Genomic DNA, 18392 nt, shown 5'->3' with positions numbered 1-18392 from the left:
AAGGTGAATGGATGAATGGTTAGAGAGAGATAAATGGTTAGAAATATGATATAGAAGTATGGTAAAATATTGTAGGCCCTGGGTGCTGGGCATATGGGGTTCACTGCAAAATCCTTTAAGCTTTTGTAATTTTGAAAATTTTCATAATAAAATATGGGGGGGGAATATTTGGTGAAAACATTCGTGAAAGCATTAGCATGCACAGTCATGAAATTGAAATATAACTTTTAATGGATGAACTGCAAATTATGTACCTAGGAGAAAATCGATTACAATCCTAATATATAACTGTCATTAATTGATAACTGCGGGGCTCTGAACTTGGAACATTTGTAAAATTATTCACGTTATTAAATAAATAACTCCATCTTATTTAAATCTTACACCACTTGTGTGAGGGATCTGAATTTTACATTCGAGGAATTGAAGTTCAGAGAGGCGACAAAAGACAGTGTTTATAGCGGGGTAGCTCAGCTGGTTAGAGTATTGTCCCGACATGCCAAAGATGTGAGTTCAATCCCCGGGGTCAAGGCACTTATAAGAATCAACCAATGAATACATGGAACTGATGTTTTTCTCTTGCTCTCTCTCTAAAATCCATAAATAAAAAATGTTTAAAAAGGCAGAATTTTGGACGAAGAAGTTGTTTCAGGCAGAGTTGCTTTACAAATGAGCCACAAACGGATCACTTGCACTTAATTTTTTCAATTTATTGGTTTTAGAACGAGAGAGGAAGAGAGGGCGAGAGAAACACCGATTTGTTATTCCTTTTTTTATGCATTCATTGATTCTTGTATGTGTCCTGACCGGAGATTGAACCCGCAACCTTGGCATAGCGGGACAATGTCCTAACTGAATGAACTACCCGGCCAGGGCCTCACCGGTACTTTTTAGAGACCCTCGCCCGCCCCTGGGAACTGCGGAGGCTTAGCTGCCCCAACCCGCAGCCCACTTTCTTCGGCGGGAAAAAGCGTTCGCCCAACGCCACGCCTCTTCAGACCCCGTCCATACCCAGGCCCCACCCCTGGAAGACGCAAAGTTACTCGGCCTTGTTAGGAGACTGGGCTGAACCGTGCCCCGGGCTAGTTCTCCCGAGAGAGACCTTGATTGCACTGCCGCCAATCGGCGCCCTCCGTCGTCTCGTTACGCCTCGCTGCGGGCTCCACCCCGGCAGCTCCCGCCAGCGTGCTTAAGAGTCACTCTGCGCGCAGGGGAAGATACCTCTGGGCTGACAGCTGTTACGTCCTGGGGTCCCGGACCTACGCCTTCCGCGCCCGGTGGTCTGGACCTCCCCTCTCGGACCCAAGAACCTGGTTCCCTTCTTCCTGGAGCTCCGTTTCCGGCCCCCAGACTCAGGCTCCCGAGTTCTCCGTTCCCAGGACCCAGGCGCCTACTCCAGTTCCCAGCCTCCCGGATCCAGGCGTCCGGGATCTGCCCCACCAGGACCTCGCCTCTTGCAGACCGCGGCCGCGTGGGCGACATCAGCCTTCCGGAGCCAGGAACCCCAGGTCCCAGCTTGAGAAAACTCCTGTGTTCCCACTCCCGGGGCCAAGAAACCCAGGGGCTCCGAACTCTCAGCTTTCGGGCGCCGGACACAACCTGGAAGAGCAGAGGAGCCCCGGCGCCCAGCTTACGGATCTCAGACACTCCCGCTTTCAAGAGCAAGGAACCCTCAGAGTTCCAACTTCCAGGCTGTTACTCAACTCTCAGTTCTAGGCAACGTCCTAGGAAGGAGCCCCAAGCGCTTCCAGCTTCCAGGCTCTAAGGAACCCCGGGGCGTTCATCATGGTGGCCGATCCCCCTAAGGGAGACTCCAAGTGGCCGGGGGCGGCGGAGCACACTGCTCACGGTGTCCCGGCACTGGTCCCCACCGAGGACCCAGGCGCGGCAGGACGCAGCTCGTGCAACTCCCCGCAAAAGGTGCGCCGCTGCCTTTGCGCCAACCTGTTGGTGCTGCTGACGGTGGCGGCCGTCGTGGCGGGAGTGGCGTTGGGCCTGGGGATGTCTGGAGCCGGCGGGGCGAAAGCGCTGGGCCACGCGCGTATGGCGGCCTTTGCCTTCCCCGGTGAGCTGCTGCTGCGCATGCTGCGGATGATCATCTTGCCGCTGGTGGTGTGCAGCCTGATTGGCGGCGCCGCCAGCCTGGACCCGAGCGCTCTCGGCCGCCTGGGCGCCTGGGCGATGCTCTTTTTCCTGGTCACCACACTGATAGCGTCCGCGATCGGCGTGGGCTTGGCGCTGGCTTTGCAGCCCGGCGCCGCCATCGAGGCCTCGGTCAGTGTCACCGGCCCGAAGGAAAACGTCCCCAACAAGGAGGTGCTGGATTCTTTCCTGGATCTTGTGAGGTCAGTCCTCCTGCTCGCCGGTGGAGGGAAGTGGGAGAAGAGCGTACTTCAGCCACTCGGGGTGGGGAATGGTGCCAGGAATGGCGGGAGTGGCCACGTGGACAGGAAGCGGGGAATTTGGGTCCTCCAGAACCAGGACATCCCCAGGGCCGCAGGAAGACTCTTGCAGGGCTGTCCAACCCGCGCGGCCCTGGACGGCAATGCGGGCGGCCCAACACAAAATCTTAGATTTACTTAAAGCCTTTTTCTCGCTTGTCAGTTTTCGTTAGTGTTTGTGTATTTATGTGTGGCCCAAGACATTTCTTCTCCCAGTACTTACAGCCCAGAGACGCCAAAAGGTTGGACACGCCCTAGGGGATGGTGAGAGCAGCTCTGGTCCCCCAAGGGTCAGGGTTCAGAGGGTGAGGATAGACTCTGGGGAAGGAGGCTTCTAAGTGTGGGGCCTGGGGACGTCAGGGGGCCCTGCATAAGGGTGATAAGCAAGGAAGTCTTACAGAGTGAGGAGAAAGGAATGTTCGTGGGGTTCCCTCACAGGGACTCTCCTGTCAGGGGAGGGGACCCCAAGGTTTCCCAGGGGGATCTTTTGGTGGCCCAGGGCCCCAGGGTGGGGCTTCAGTTAAAGGTTTGAGTCTAGGGCCTGGAAGGCGGGTTTGCGAGCCGAGTGAACCCCACCAGGCCCTCTTCCAAGTCCCAGGACGCCGCATGCCGTGGGCTGCCTGGGTTTTCTCAGCCTCCCTCCCTCCCACTTCAGTGGGGCCCTGGTGCTTCCCCGCAGGTGTTCCTGTTAAGTCCTCTCAGTTTCAGCCAGTTTCGTTCCATTTCCTCCCTCCGTGCTCCGCCCCGACCAGGCTGCCTAGAAAGGGGGCAGATTCTTTTCCTTCTGGCCTCTGCTTCCCATCCCCCTGCCCCCAAGAAAGGCTCTCCCCTCTTTTAAGGAGGACAGACTGTTGGATCCACGTGGCCTTGCCTTTGGGGCCGGCTGATTCAGTGTTGTAGCGTTGGTTGGGGACTTCCTAGAAGTGGAGGGAAATGATGAGTCACGGAACTGGTTTCCCCCAGCATCTTGGGGCCTCAGTGCTGCCTGAAATGGGAAACCACCCAGAAGTTGCAGTGGGTGGGCACCTTCTGGCGGGGGAAGATTAGCTGGGTCAGATGAGCTGCGTCCCAGCCCAGCCCTGGCTGGCCTGGGCGGGCACAGGCTAACCTGCCGCAGGCTGTTTATGTTTGTGCGGGCTTCCCTCAAGGTGCCAACGCCGATGGAATTCACACGGGGCCGGCCGGCCACTCCCTGACTTAGCTGAAGCATCTCAAGCCACACAAACTTTATAACCAACTGACAGGCACAGACACTCAGCCACGGCTGTGGCATTGCACACTGGCCAATGGGCTGGCACCAACTGTGACACACGCAAACCCACTGGATCCTAACACCCCTTTAGCCCAAACATACATACTCACAGCAAACATACATGACACACAGCAACAGTATCTCACATGTCTGAACACTAACCCTCACTCCAACCAGATAGCAACACGTGACAAACTGGATATAGACCTACAGCAACAGCCTCACACCCTTGTCACTGGGGAGAAGGATGTTAGAACCGTACAGCCAGGTTGGTAGGTTCAAATCCCAGCCCTGCCACTTCTTAGCCAGGCAAGTTTCTTCATCTTTTTGTGCCTCACTTTACAGAAAGTTTCCTTTTCTGTAAAGTCCCCGAGGGCTGTTGTGAGTTGATGTAAAGCGCTTATGACAGCGCCCATAGCTACGTTCCGTATTTTCGTCTCACCCTGAGACAGAAGGTCGATGTCTGGCTCCCCAATACACTCTGTGGGTTTCCCTCACACTGCTGCCCACTGAGTCCCACTTGGACACTATCACAAAAGTAGCCATGTAAACACAGATGCGCATTCAGGACGCACACAGCTGTCTCTCGTCTCCCTCCTTCCCCACCTCTTCCCAACACCCACATCTTCCCCGCCCACCAGCCAGCCCCCAGGGCCAGCATGCCCTTTCTTTACTCAGCCCTCCCTTCCCCACCCACTAAGAGGAAGTGGCTGATGCAAGAAGTCCTGTGTGTGAAGTTTGTTTCTAGGGGTGGAGCTGAGGGCCCAGGTGACCCTGCCCCAGCCTGCCTTGGGAAGCTGGCAGTACTCATCCTCATCTGCAATCTTTTCTTTTCTTTTCTCTAAAGATTTTATTTATTTTTAAGAGAAAGAGGGGAAGTGAAGGAGAAAGAGAGGGAGAGAAACATCGGTGTATGGCTGCCTCTTGCACGCCCCCAATCAGGGGCCCATCCCGCAACCCAGTCATGTGCCCTGACCGGGAATCGAACTGACGACCCTTCTGTTTGCAGGCCAACACTCAATCCACTAAACCACCCCAGCCAGGGCTCATCTGCAATCTTTTCAATCCTTTGGGGCCAGGACGCCAACCCACTGAGGCCCTAGGAGACCAGCTCAGACTCCTCACACCCCGAAAATGTGTGCAGGCCAGTCCAACTCTGCCTGACCAAACCTGGCTGAGGCACGGGTGGGGGCCATATTTGGGTGCAGATGGGGCCTCCAAGGTTCCCCCCACCCCAGGATACCAACCCACATCAGAGACACCCCCTGATCTTTACCTGTGGTGCCTAACAACCACCCTCCATATCTGTCTCTGCAGAAATATCTTCCCCTCCAACCTGGTGTCTGCAACCTTCCGCTCAGTGAGTCCTCAGGGGTATCCCCAGGGGTGGGGGGTGGGCAGAGGGCAAGACGGCCAGTGGCAGCCCCTTGGTGCCTGATTTTGGACACAACTGTCCACATAGTTACAGGCGGCATTGCAGGGTTGTTGGGTAACCTCTGAAACCCATCCCACCTCACCCACAACTGAGAATATGGGTTCCCAGTCACTGCAGGCTTCTAGTTCTAGCTGGGTGATGCTGAGCAACTGCCTTTACCTCTCTGAACCTCGATTTCTGCCTCTGGAAAACAAGGGGTGAATAGCCCTGTCATAGTGGGGTTGGTGGTGGGGTGAATTGGGATTATGTGTACCGGCGCGTTCAGGGCGGCCTTTGAGCACTGTGCGTGCCTGTCTGGGGTGGGCCTACTGACACAGACTCTTCCTAACCCCGCTTGCAGTACACTACCATCTACAAGGAGATGGAGCTTCTCAACGGAACCTGGGTGATGGTGAGAGCGGGAGATGGAGGGGGGACCCCACTTCTTGGCCCACTGTTGTGGTCGTTCCGCTTTGTTCCCGCCCCAGCCTCTGTTTGCCCACTGGGCCTTCTGACGTGTGGTGTGCAACTTGTTTGAAACTCGGTGCGGCCCCTGCCCAATTTCTGTCTCTTTTGCCCTTCTCGAATCTCCATGTTGACCCCTCTTCTCCCTCCCTGCTGCCCACTCTGGTCCAGGCTCCTCTTGGCCCCCTACCCTACGTCGACCTGGCTTCCCCGCTGACCTGCCCCAGGCCTGGCAGCGGGAGCGGTCTTTCCAAAGCACAAACATGACCCTGCTTCGACCCTGCTCGAAGCCCCGACGTGCCCCGTAGTGTGTGTCCTCAGAAGGAAGCCCGGCTCCTTGCCACAGCCCACAGGACCCTGCATGGTTGGACCCCCACCTCACTGCCTCCCAGTCTCATCTTGCGATTCCGCCCCGCTCATCCTCCACCCCCTCAGCCACAGTGGATTTCTTTCTGCTCTTGGAATGCCTACATTGCTCTCAGTTCTAGGCTACTGCAAATTACTTCCTCTCTCTAGAACCTTCTACCACCCCACTTACTTCATTTACCCTTCCTGTTCTCCAGATCTCAGCCCCTTCCTCCAGGAAGCCCTACCTGATTACTCACACCCCTGAGCTGGCACCCCCTCCTCGGTTCCTACACTCCTCTTCAACCCTCCCACTCCAATTTCACCCCTGCTCACCCTGGGTGGTCCCTAGCCATAGGTCTATTTCCCCTGGACTTGGACAGTGAGCCTTGGGAGGGAGGGGCCTGAGTTGATTTGCCACAACGCTGCCCAGGATAGGTCCTCAGTGACTGCACACTGACTGAGCACCAACCGCCCTGCTGTCCCTACCTGTGCCTTGCCCAAAGGTGCCTGTGGAGGGTGAGGTGGAGAGCATGAACATCCTGGGCCTGGTGGTGTTTGCCATCGTCTTTGGCTTGGCCCTGCGGAAGCTGGGGCCAGAGGGAGAGCCGCTCATCCGCTTCTTCAACTCCTTCAACGATGCCACCATGGTGCTGGTCTCCTGGATCATGTGGTAGGTGGGAGGCGGGGGGAGGTTCTGGGGATGTGGGAGGGGGCGACCGTTCATCTGCTTCTTAGAGCCATATGGCCTGGATTCAAATCCAGCATCGACCGTTCCCTGGCTGTGTGACTTTGGGCAAGTGACTCGCCCTCTCTGTGCCTCATTTCCTCATCTCTAAAATGAGGACAGTGCTGCATTCCATGGAAGCTTAGACTGATGCTCGCACCTTTTTTTTTTGGTACCTTCCTGATCTTACTGGAAGGCGACAAAAAGAGCCAGGCTGCAGCCACAGCCTGCTAACACATCGCAGTTTTAGAGATTCGAAAGTAACCAGACGTTCGCCTTTGGATCAATGATCTAAAATTGTACCTGCTTTACAGGGTTATCATGAAGATGAAAGAACGAACTGGGGTAATAAGTAAAGAAAACACTTAAAAAGTGCTTTAAACGCCTGGCATCTTCCGAGCTTAGTTCACTTAATATCAGCTAAGACTATTGCCATTATGAACATGGTGAAGTGACCTTAGTTAATGAGAAAAAACACGTGCAGAGGCCTCTGGCTTCCAAGCTTGTCCCCTGTCCAGTCTCACATTGATTCTCAGGCCCCACCCTGGATCTAGAAGGTCAGAAATCAGGAGTGGGGCCAGGGTTGCTACCTCTTTCACAAACCCCAACACCCTCACCCATCCTGGTTCCAGTGCAGCCTGCAGCTAAGAAGCTGCTGTGTAGGAATCAGATGCATTTTTTAAAAAAATTTTATTTTTTATTTTTATATTTTTAAAATGTGGAACGCTTCACCAATTTGCATGTCATCCTTGTGCACGAGTCATGCTCATCTTCTCTGTATTGTTCCAATTTTAGTACATGTGCTGCCGAAGCGAGCACTAAAGATTTTATTTATGTATTTTTAGAGGAGGGGATGGGAGAGAGAAAGAGAGGGAGAGGAACACCCATGTGAAAGAGAAACATCCATCCGTTGCTTCATACGTGCCCCAACCAGGGACCAAACCGGCAACGCAGGCATGTCGTGCCCTGACCAGGGATCAAACGCATGGCCTTTTGCCCTGCGGGATGACACTCCAACCGAGTCACCTCGGTCAGGGTGGAATCAGGTCCATCTTGACTAATGAACATGCTTTGCTGGAGGGGCAGGTGATACATGGGTAAGAGCAGGCTTGGCAGTTGGGTGACGTGGGTTCCCATCCCGGCACAGCCACTTCCTAGCTTTGCCCTATGACAAGTTACTTAATCCCTCTGTGCCTCAGTTTCCCTATCTGGAAAATGGGGTTGATCAGACCAGGAACAAATGAGGTAACACGTGTAAAGTGTTTGGGAGAGTGCCTGACCTATAGCAGGCTTACAGAAAAAAGTATTAGCTAATATTTATTTTAGTATATCCCACTGGCCAGGACATGGTCATTTGGGCAAACTCAGGGGCACAGGGGGCCAGGAAATGTTGCCTTTCCTACTAAACAGGAAAGGGGTTTCTGCGACAATAGGTCACAATGGTCAAGCAGTTGCAGATGCAGTCTTGGGTGGCCTCCTGGCTGGGAGGCAGAAACACCCTGGGGTCATCGCTCCAGGAGAGGGTGCTAAAGTTTATAGATGAATTATTAAAAAAGCTTTCACCTCATGTCAGTTGGCATCTCATTTCTTCCTCCCAACATCCTTAGGAGGTTGGGAGCATTAATGGCCCCTGCTTTACAGACCTATTACATTTTGTTAATTCAAAATGTAATTCAAAATGTAACACATCGCAGAGGTGGGAGCTCCTTCCACCTCCTTTCTGGGTATTTTACCCATGTCTGCTGACCCTGTTCCCTCAGGACGGGACCCGCCCTGGGGCAGCACCCCTAAGCTGGTGCTCGGGCCAGTAGCTGTAAGAGACTGGAAATAGGAGCTCCCTTGTGATGAAGATTCAATCCCCCTCAGGGGCTCAGCACATCATATATATATTTTTTTAATTTTGAAGTATTTTTAAGGCCTGGCTGCTGTGGCTCAGTGGATTGAGCACCAGTCTGTGAACCAAAGGGTTGCTGGTTCGATTCCCAGTCAGGGCACAGGCCTGGGTTGTGGGCCAGGCCCCCAGCAGAAGGCGTGCAAGAGGCAACCACACATTGATGTTTCCTTCCCTCCTCCCTCCCTTCCCTTTTCTCTAAAAATAAATACAATCTTTAAAAAACAAACAAACCAGTAAACAACAAACCACCTTTAGCCCTGGCTGGCGTGGCTCAGTGGACCGAGTGCTGGCCTGCAAACCAAAGGGTTGCCAGTTTGATTCCCAGTCAGGGCATGTGCCAGGGTTGTGGGCTGGTTCCCCAGTCGGGGGCTTGTGAGAGGCAACCACACATTGATGTTTCTCTCCCTCTCTTTCTCCCTTCCCCCCTCTCTAAAAATAAATAAATAAAATCTTTTTTAAAAAAGAATGTATTATTTAAAAAACCTTTATTAAAAATAATTTTAAAAGGATTTTATTTATTTTTAGAGAAAGGGGAAGGGAAGGGGAGAAAGGGAAGGAAACGCCCATGGGAGAAAGAGACATCCATCTGCTGCCTCTTGCACATGCCCAGCTGGGGCCTGGTCCACAACCCCGGCACATGCCCTGACTGGGAATTGAACTGTGACCTTTTGGTTCACAGGCCGGTGTTCAGCCCACTGAGCCACACCAGTCAGGGCTCAGGACATCATAAATGCGTCATGCCTCAGAGCTATTATTAAGACCTGAGCCATGTCTCTTTATTTTTCCTGATGTGGTGAGAGGATACATTGCTTTAAGTCATCTGCTATAACAAAAGAGCCCAGAAAATGCAAGTGACCCATGCGTGGTGCATGTGTCTTCCTCAGTCCTGTGTTAAGTCCAAATCTGGTTGGTGACTCTACTCCAAGGGGCGCTGGAAGCACCCAGGCTTCTTTTATCTCTGGCTCTACTATCTGCAAGGGGAGAGAGCAGCAGGAGGGCAGAAGAGGTGCCAGATTTCTGCACCCATTGCCCTGGGCGCCTCCTGATTTCGCAGGAAGCTGTGGTCGGGCTGTGTGCAGACCTTACCGCCTGGCCCTGGGTGAGCACGTGGCCAGCGGCTGCCATCTGTCTCCTGGGTAATTAGGTATGCCCCTTTGGGTATCTTGTTCCTGGTGGCTGGCAAGATCATGGAGATGGAGAACGTGGGGACCCTCTTCGCCAGTCTCGGCAAATACATCCTGTGCTGTCTGCTGGGCCACGCCATCCACGGGCTCCTGGTGCTGCCCCTCATCTACTTCCTCATCACTCGCAAGAACCCCTACCGCTTCCTCTGGGGCATCTTGACAGCACTGGTCACCGCCTTCGGGACCTCCTCCAGGTATGACCTGGGGGCAGACCAGGGTGGGGTTTTTAAATTATAAGGGACCTGGCGTGGGCATCCCACGTCTGAAGACCCCTGAACTTTGGGGACATTGGATCTGGGTACAGGGGTCATACTCTCCCAAGTTTCTCATAAGGTCCTGGATCTACCCACCATCCATCATCCAGTCCTCCCTAAAATTAGGGAAACTACTGCCTTGGAGATTGCTTCCTCCCCGCCAAGGCCTGGCCCCGGGGACTCGTGTTCCACACGGGATCCAACCTCTGGGAGCTCCTTCCACCTCCTTTCTGGGTATTTTACCCATCTCTGCTGACCCTGTTCCCTCAGGACGGGACCCGCCCTGGGGCAGCACCCCCAAGAGTTTAGCTGGGGTCTATTACTGGTGGAGATAGCAGGAGGTGTGGGTCGGTGAGCTCTCAGACATTATAGAATTTAGGTATGAATTTTTGTGTGTGTTTTGAGTAGCAGGCTGTCCAGGAGCCTAAGTATTGGAATGATTGCAGTCTGCTGGATCCCTCGTACCTTCTGGCTCGGGGGAGAGAAGGGCATGGATTACTGGGAGGGCTGTGGGTGGAGGCCTGCGGACCAGTGGTGGTGGTGGTGGTGGGGGAGATGGTGTGGTCCGAGCTGGTGCTCCTGCCAGGAAGGCGGGGCTGTGTGGGCAGGGGTGTGGGCGTGGCTTGGCTGGTGGGAGGGTGGGGCCGGGCCTGGGCAGGCTGGGTGAGCTCACTCAGGTCTGTGGTCCCTGGCAGCTCTGCTACATTACCGCTGATGATGAAGTGCGTGGAAGAAAAGAACGGCATCTCTAAGCACATCAGCCGCTTCATCCTGCCCATCGGTGCCACTGTCAACATGGATGGTGCTGCCCTCTTCCAGTGTGTGGCTGCGGTGTTCCTTGCACAGCTCTACAGGGAATCCTTGGACTTCGTGAAGATTATCACGATCCTGTGAGTGCGGGCTGGCTGTGGCTAGGACCCCTGACCCAGCTGACCCTTCCCCTGAGAACGGACACAGGCGGGGGTGGGGGAACAGGGCCGTGTTGTAGCTTCTCCCACGCCGAGGCCTTCCCTGGTCGCCCTTCTCCTCCGCCAGGGTCACGGCCACGGCCTCCAGCATCGGCGCCGCGGGCATCCCTGCTGGAGGTGTCCTCACGCTGGCCATCATTCTCGAGGCCGTCAACCTGCCGGTTGACATCTCCTTGATCCTGGCCGTGGACTGGCTAGTGTGAGTGTGGGTTTGGGGCTTCAGGGGGAGGTGGCTTCGGGGGCACTCCCGGGAACAGCGATGATCCAGAGGGCCACTGAGCGTCCCTGGGCCGAGGAGGAGAGGGAGGCAGGGAGGCGGGGAGGCGGTGGGATGGGACCCCGAGCGTTCCAGGGGACGGGAAGGGAGGGATCTTGGGGCTTCTAAGAAGAACCCTAGAAAGGTCGTGTGCCACAGTGGGTCACAGCAGGCAGGCTGCTGGTGTCCAAACCCCAGGGCACCATTGCTAGCTAGTGTGCCCTTGGGCAAGTATTTCCTCTCTGTCTCAGTGTCTCCATCTGTAAAACAGAGAGAGTAGTGTTTCCTTGACATTAGATGACTTAGTACATGCAACTCCCTTAGAGAAGCCTCTACTAAGTAGTACATGCTGTATACATAACTGTTAGTTATCACGATTAAGTTATTATGAGCATGAAAGATTGGAAACAGATTGGTTTCAAGTGAAATATAGAGTTACCGTATGTCTTAGCAATATCACTCCTAGGTTTATACCCAAGAGAACTGAAAACGTATCCATGAAAACTGGTACACAGATGTTCATAGGATATTATTCTATTAATCACTATTCATAATAGTGGACAGGTAGAAATATCCCGAGTGTCCATCAGCTGATGAGTAGGTAAACAGAATGTCACCTGTCCATACAATGGACTCTAGAGTGAAGCGCTGATAGAGATATGTTACCACGGGGATGCACCTTGAAGACCTGATGCTGCGTGAAGAAGCCAGACACAGAGGACACTGTACTGTGTGATGCCATTTCTATGAAATGCCCAGAGCAGGCAAATCTATATAGGTTCATGGCTGCCTGGGGCTGGGGGCTGGGGGTTCATGGGGGATAGCCGCTCAATGGGTGTGGGGCTCTCCTTTTGGAACGATAAGAATGTTCTGGAATTAACTAGTGCTGATGGTTGCACAACTCTGACTATACTAAAAACCACTGGATTGTATGCTTTTAAAGGGCGAATTTTGTGGTGTGTGAATTGTCGCTTCATTTTCTAAAATGTCACATCTACACACTCACGTACACAGAAAGCTTAAAGCGGAAAGAAGACCCTTAGGAGTCTAGGGAGGAGAAAGGCCTGAGGAGACCTCAGGGTTTCAGGGGGAGGAGGAGCGTTGGACGGTCTTCTGGGGCCCCAAGAAAAGGACGGGGTGAGGTTCCAAAAGGGACAAGTCTTGTGTTATGTTGGGGGAAGGATCACTGGAGTCCAGAGCAGGGGGAGAAGGAAATCTGTGGGGCTCAAAGGCAGAGGAAATATGGTGGGACGTGTCCAGGTTCCAGGGGAAAAAAGGGAGGTAGGGGCCCCTGGGGTTCCAGATGAAGAGACCTTTGAGGCTCTAGGAGGAAGGGATATTGGCATCCTGGGAGGATGGAGGGGCGACCTTCTGGGTTGTAGAACAGGGTTCTGTGCAGGAGGGAGTGATGGGGCTCCTGACTCCAGGGGCAAGGGGGTGGGGTGGGCCTTGACCCCTCCCCTCCTATTCATTTCCCCATCACCTCCCCCGCTACAGGGACCGGTCCTGTACCATCATCAATGTGGAAGGTGACGCCTTCGGGGCGGGACTCCTCCAACATTATGTAGATCGGACAGAGTCTAAGAGCTCAGTGCCTGAGTTGATCCACGTGAAGAGCGAGACGCCCATGGACCCGCGGCCAGTCCCCGCTGAGGAGGGGAACCCCCTCCTCAGACGCTGCCCAGGAGCTGCTGTGAAAGCTGACACCTTCGAGAAGGAATCAGTAATGTAAGCGCCAGGAGGATCTTCACTTTGGACATTAGGATCACAAGGGAGAGCTAAACAGACAAACCCGGGGCTCTGGGGGCCCTGCCCACACACTCCAGGGAGCCACGGGCCCCAGACTCCCTCCCCAGCCCCAGATCTTGGAGGCTTCACTGCTGGGATATATGTGTATGTGGGTGTGAGTGTCCCCAAATCCCTTGCCCCGACTCCGGGCTAGATGGAGAAACAGAAAGATGGAGAAGTAGTACCCTCTATACCTCATCCTGGAAGCCTGCCGGCCTCCCGTTTCAGGGCACAGGGCACAGGTCACCGTGTGGAACCCTGCCCTTTTTGATAGGAAGGATGTTCTGACATGTGCTAGCTCCTTTGCAGGTTATTGGTGGCTGTAGCGTGCGTGTGAGTGTGTGTGTGTGTGTGTGTGTGTGTGTGTGCGCGCGCTGTGACTGCAGTACACCCTCCCCCCGTCCCAGGAACTCTGGGTAGGGGGAGACTGAGAACAAACGCTGCTGTCACTCCAGAGGACATTTTTTAGCGATAAAATTGTCAGGGATATTGAATCAGATGTTTTTAAGAATTTGACTAAAAGCACTAGCCACTCAGAAATAAACCAAAAACAAACAGGATAAATTGCACTGCGTAGAAATGTCTGTTTGTCCCTCAATACCCTGGGCAACCACCACAAGATGCCACTGCCCATGCCTACCAGGATGGTGACAAACAAAAGCAACACCACATGCTGACGGGGATGCGCTGACAGGGATGTGCCGCAGCTGGACAGAGCCCATGCATTTCTGGAGGCGATGAAGCATGGTCTAGTCACTCTTGAAAATGGCTAGGCACGGCCCTGGCTGGGTAGCTCAGTTGATTAGAGCATCCTCCACAGACACCAAGGTTGCTGGTTCAATCCCCAGTCAGGGCATATACAAGAGTCAGCCAATGAGTGTGTAAATAAGTGTAACAACAAAGCGAGGTTCCTTTCTCTCTCTCTCTCTCTCTCTCTCTCTCTCTCTCTCGAATCAAAGAGAATAGCTAGGCAGTCATATCAACCTAAAGTACACACTTTACATACTTACCACACAGCTCAGGAACTCCACTCCTAGGAATTTATCCAAGAGACATGAAAACTGTTCACCCAAAAAGCAGTTCACAACGTTTATAGCTGCTGTCTATACAATTGCCAAAATCCAGAGGTCCCTTGAACAACCTAGTACAATTACTCATGCGATCCAATGCTACTGGGCAAGAAAAAGCAAGTATTAACAGTTGACCCTTGAACCACATGAGTTTGAACTGTGAAGATTCACTTATATGTGGATTTGTTTTTCCAATAAATACCTGCACTGTTTCGATCTGGTTGGGGGCCGCGGGGTGGAGGGCCTGCTGTGCGCACTGAGCTCGGCCGGATTACATAGGGGACCCGAGCGTCTGGGGTTGGAGTAGCGACAGGGCGCCTGGAACCAGTCCACGGCGGCTGCTGAGACACAAACTTAAGTTTGGGGGGAGTCAAAAGTCATATGTAGATTTTTTGACTGGGGGGGTCAGGACCTCTAATCCCCCTACCCTGTGTTATTCAAGGATCAACTGTACTGAACTTGGAGGCATCTCACAGGTAATACTTTGAGTGAAAGAGGCCAGAAACAGTACATACTGTAGAGCTCCATATATAGGAAGGCCTAGGCCAGGCTAAGCAGGTTTATGGTGAGAGAAATCAGAACAGCGGGTAGCCTATTGGGGTGCTTATGTACTGGGAGGGGGCACAGGGGAACTTCTGTTGAGACAGCAAATGTTCCGTGTCTTGATATGGGTGATGCTTACACAGATGCAAACATCTGGAAAAATTAGTTAACCCGTACACTTAAGCTGTGTGCATTTTACCCTACGTATATTCTCTTCCGGTTAAACATGTACAGCTCGTAAGAAACTCCATGGTAGCCGCCGGCAGCAGAATGCAGGTACCCTCGGTATCTGAACTCTCACTGCAAATAGTCCCCATAAGCCCCTGTTCTTTTTTTTCCCTTTTAACCCAAAATTTGCTATTTGAATCAAAAACCTGCTGTGCAACTATTTTAAGTCCCATGCGAGTCTAGGATGTGGATGATACCAGTTGTGGCTTGCGCATTCTAACAGGATCCTGGCTTGCTTGCTACTGGAGCATGTTAGGTGTTGCTGATGTTACCTCCCCAGGTCCCTGTGCAGACTTCTGCCGGGTGCCTGGAGGCTCCTCCAGTCTGGGTGCGATAGGTAGTATCTTGATTACCTTCGGCATCTTTTTTTTTTTTTTTCAGTTAAGTTACCGTCAAGACTGTTGCAGTGTGGAAATATAACTCCTATCTGATTCTGTGCAAACTTGTGTTTTGCATACAAATATAGTCAACTAATGAGTTCATTAAGTGTCGAATAGTTAAGTAATTGCTTTGGTTTTTTCCCCCAATGCTTTCTATTATGACAAAATCCTTGGTGGGTGGTTACAGAGGTGTTTAAGAGTGTCTTAATGATATCTGGGGAAATCGGTGAAGTTTTTGAAGGGAGCTCGGAGTCAATGCATTATTATCCTTGCTTAAAATCATTGTTTACCCCCAAATTTTCTAATTAATGCTTTTTTTTTTGCATATACTATCTTCATATACAGTATGTGTATGTACAAAGAATATGTAACTGGGCCAAGTTCCATCGAACAGTGCTTTAGCCACTTTTTTGTTCCATTTTTTTTACTGAGCACATGCCACTAATTTGCCTAAAATGCTGATCTAGGCCATATAGAACGACTGGAACCATCTCAAGCCTACTGGGTGCGGACAGGCGCTTAGGCGACTCGCAGACCTGGTCGCCCCTGGGATGTGCGTGGCAGGAGGGAGCAGCCTGAGGCCCGTTCACTGCCATAGGCCCAGCGCACAGCATAGAACCTGGCGCATAGTGGGCACTCAATAGATTGGGCTTCAGTTAGAGCTGCCCAGCTATAACAGGCTGGTTCAGATCCCTCTCCTGCTACGTGCCAACTCTGTAACCTGCGGCAAGCACTGCCGAGTTTCACTCGGCTTGGCAATGGCTGTTATGCCCCACCTGAAGGTGAAGGTTACGAAAGAATGAAAAGCACCTGGGCAGCTAGTCCCACGGCCGGGCTGCCACCCGCTCCTTTCCTCCACTGCTCCACCCTCTCACTGTTGGGACAGCCCTCCTGCTCCTTCTACAGAGCCTGGCCTGGGAGAGAGGGCTCAGGCTGGCCCTGGATTGAACTGGGGACCTGGGTTCTAGGCTCAGGGTGCCAGCCTAGGATGGGGGTGGGGGGGTGGGGTCGGCAAGCAAGCACAAGGAAATGACTCAGCCTTGTTGCTCCTGGTGACAATATTTCTAGGCCTGTTGGATTCTCACACCTGCTTTTTGCAAGTCAACCTTATTGAAATATAAACTACACACAGGCCCTGGCTGGTGTGGCTCAGTGGACTGAGTGCTGGCCTGGGAATCAAACAGTCACTGGTTCGATTCCCAGTCAGGGCACATGCCTGGGTTGTGGGCCCAGTAGGGGGGCAGGCGAGAGGCAACCATACATTGATGTTTCTCTCCCTCTCTTTCTCCTTCCCTTCCCCTCTCTCTAAAAATAAATATTTAAAAAAATTAACTATGCACAGTAAACCGAATCCATTAAAACAAACAAGTGGATGAGTTTTGACAGATGCATCATTTGTGAAAATCCACCACCACCAAGACACACGCCGTCCCCACCGCCCCACGTTTCCTCGGGCCCCTTTGCAGGCTTCCCTCCCTCCACCCCCAGGCCCAGGCAACGCTGCTCTGCCGCGGGTCGCTAAGGACTAGGACTTCACATCAGTGGAATCACGGTAGGTAGCTTTTTGCATCTGTTGTCTGTTACTTAGCATGATGCTTTTGGGAGTTAGTTGTTTTTGCATGGGATCCACAGTGCATTCCTCTTTCCCCTCTATTTTAATCACTGAGGCATATTCCGTTGTCTGGATGTACCCACCTGTTAATGGTGGTTTTCAGTTTGGGGCTGTCGAGCATAAAGGTGCACTTGAACACAGGTCTTTGCTGTCCACTTTCCACAGCATATATTTTCTATGGGGCAACATACAACATATATAAAACTTGGTAAGTGCATTGTCCCATCCAGCAGCACCTGGGACATGGGCCCCCTTCCCTCCCATTGTGTCCCGTGTTAATCCTGTGGCTACTAGGTCAAGAGAAGGTCCAGGGGACCCCAGAGAGAGCCAGGAGGGCAATAATAGGGGACTTGTGGCGGTGACCATCTTGCCAATGGATTAATAATCCATAACTTAGTGTTTTTGTGTCTCAACCCCCTGCATTGGCTACACCAGAGCATGTGTTGGCTTGAATGTTGGCTCTGGGAAAGTCCTCTTGGCTCCCCTGAAATAAACTTCACAGGTAATATAACCCAACTGCATGGGATTTTAAAAGCAATTGCTAGCTCTGGCCGGTGTGGCTCAGTGGACTGAGTGCCGGCCTGCAAACCTGAAGGTCGCTGGTTCGATTCCCAGTCGGGGCACATGCCTGTGAAGGCCAGGTCCCCCACTGGGGGCGTATAAGAGACAACCTTCTCTCCCACATTGGTATTTCTCTCCCCATCTTTCTCTCTCCCTTCCCCTCTTTCTAAATAAATAAAACCTTAAAAAAGAAAACAATCATTATATTGTCCTAATTGCAATAAAAAGGAGAAGTAAAAGGACAGTTATTTATAACCTGCATATCACTATGGGAGTGTGTGGGGCCATCTCCCCAGATCTGAGGGAGGCAGCCCATGTTTACACCTGTAATGTAGGTCGCTCCTGGCAAGGCTGCAAACGTGGTATTGGTGTCTAATTACTGAAAGCCAGGTGGAATGTGATTTTCTCAACTTATTGACACTCTTCGGCCAAGTTTAGAACAAAACACGATACAAGCTTCCCTCATTTTACATGGAAGTTGCGCTTCCTGGAAAATTCGTAACTTATTAAAACCTTACAAAAAGGACTTTGTGTTTGCATGAAAAGAGAGTTAGGTTCTGGGCTTGCATAATTCTTAACCAGGTTTTTCCAAGGAAGGCTAAAATTTACTTAGTATGAACGAGTATGGATGTGCTGGTTAAAATATTGAAATACCTCTGTTCTGGCTGACTAATAGTATGAGAACAATTGAGAAAGCAGTGAGATTTAATAATACAAATAGTAATATAAGCTCATTAGTTCAAGCCAGTTGCTGTCATGGGTTTTCTATCCCATCATTACGTAGTTCATAATAAAGATATTGACTATGCAAAACTATCAGATGATATAAGGGTTAGGAAAGTTTTTCTGTTTTTGGTTTTTCAATTTTTTTAATATTTTATTCTCAGGGCTAGAAAAATTTTTAATGTAAGTGCTGTTAGTTCAGAAACAGCAATGAGAGTAAAAAAACACCAAAACACTACAGTTGATACCAAGAAATTCTTTATCTATTGAAATCTTAAGTCACCTAA

The 18392-nt window shown here is 52.0% G+C and overlaps 1 protein-coding gene and 1 non-coding gene across 2 annotated transcripts; one reads left to right on the top strand and one right to left on the bottom strand.

The window, feature by feature from the left end:
• The first annotated feature begins 1121 nt into the window (after positions 1-1121).
• On the top strand, positions 1122-13552 carry SLC1A5 (solute carrier family 1 member 5). Its single transcript, XM_054588643.1, has 8 exons — positions 1122-2345; positions 5011-5053; positions 5469-5519; positions 6424-6590; positions 9683-9916; positions 10672-10866; positions 11012-11143; positions 12698-13552. Exons 1-8 carry the CDS (start codon positions 1786-1788, stop codon positions 12930-12932), a joined length of 1617 nt encoding a protein of 538 aa, XP_054444618.1. The 5' UTR covers positions 1122-1785; the 3' UTR covers positions 12933-13552.
• Positions 7357-7463, bottom strand: LOC129082996 (U6 spliceosomal RNA). The gene has a single exon (XR_008530459.1). It is a non-coding gene; the product is annotated as a U6 spliceosomal RNA (small nuclear RNA).
• Positions 13553-18392: the final 4840 nt, after the last annotated feature.

The sequence above is a fragment of the Pteronotus mesoamericanus genome, unplaced genomic scaffold, assembly GCF_021234165.1.
Source record: "Pteronotus mesoamericanus isolate MK-2021 breed Mesoamerican mustached bat unplaced genomic scaffold, CSHL_Meso_final scaffold_137, whole genome shotgun sequence".
Taxonomy (NCBI): domain Eukaryota; kingdom Metazoa; phylum Chordata; class Mammalia; order Chiroptera; family Mormoopidae; genus Pteronotus; species Pteronotus mesoamericanus.
The sequence above is the reverse complement of the archived record's forward strand: the minus strand, read 5'-3'. Positions and strand labels throughout refer to the sequence as shown.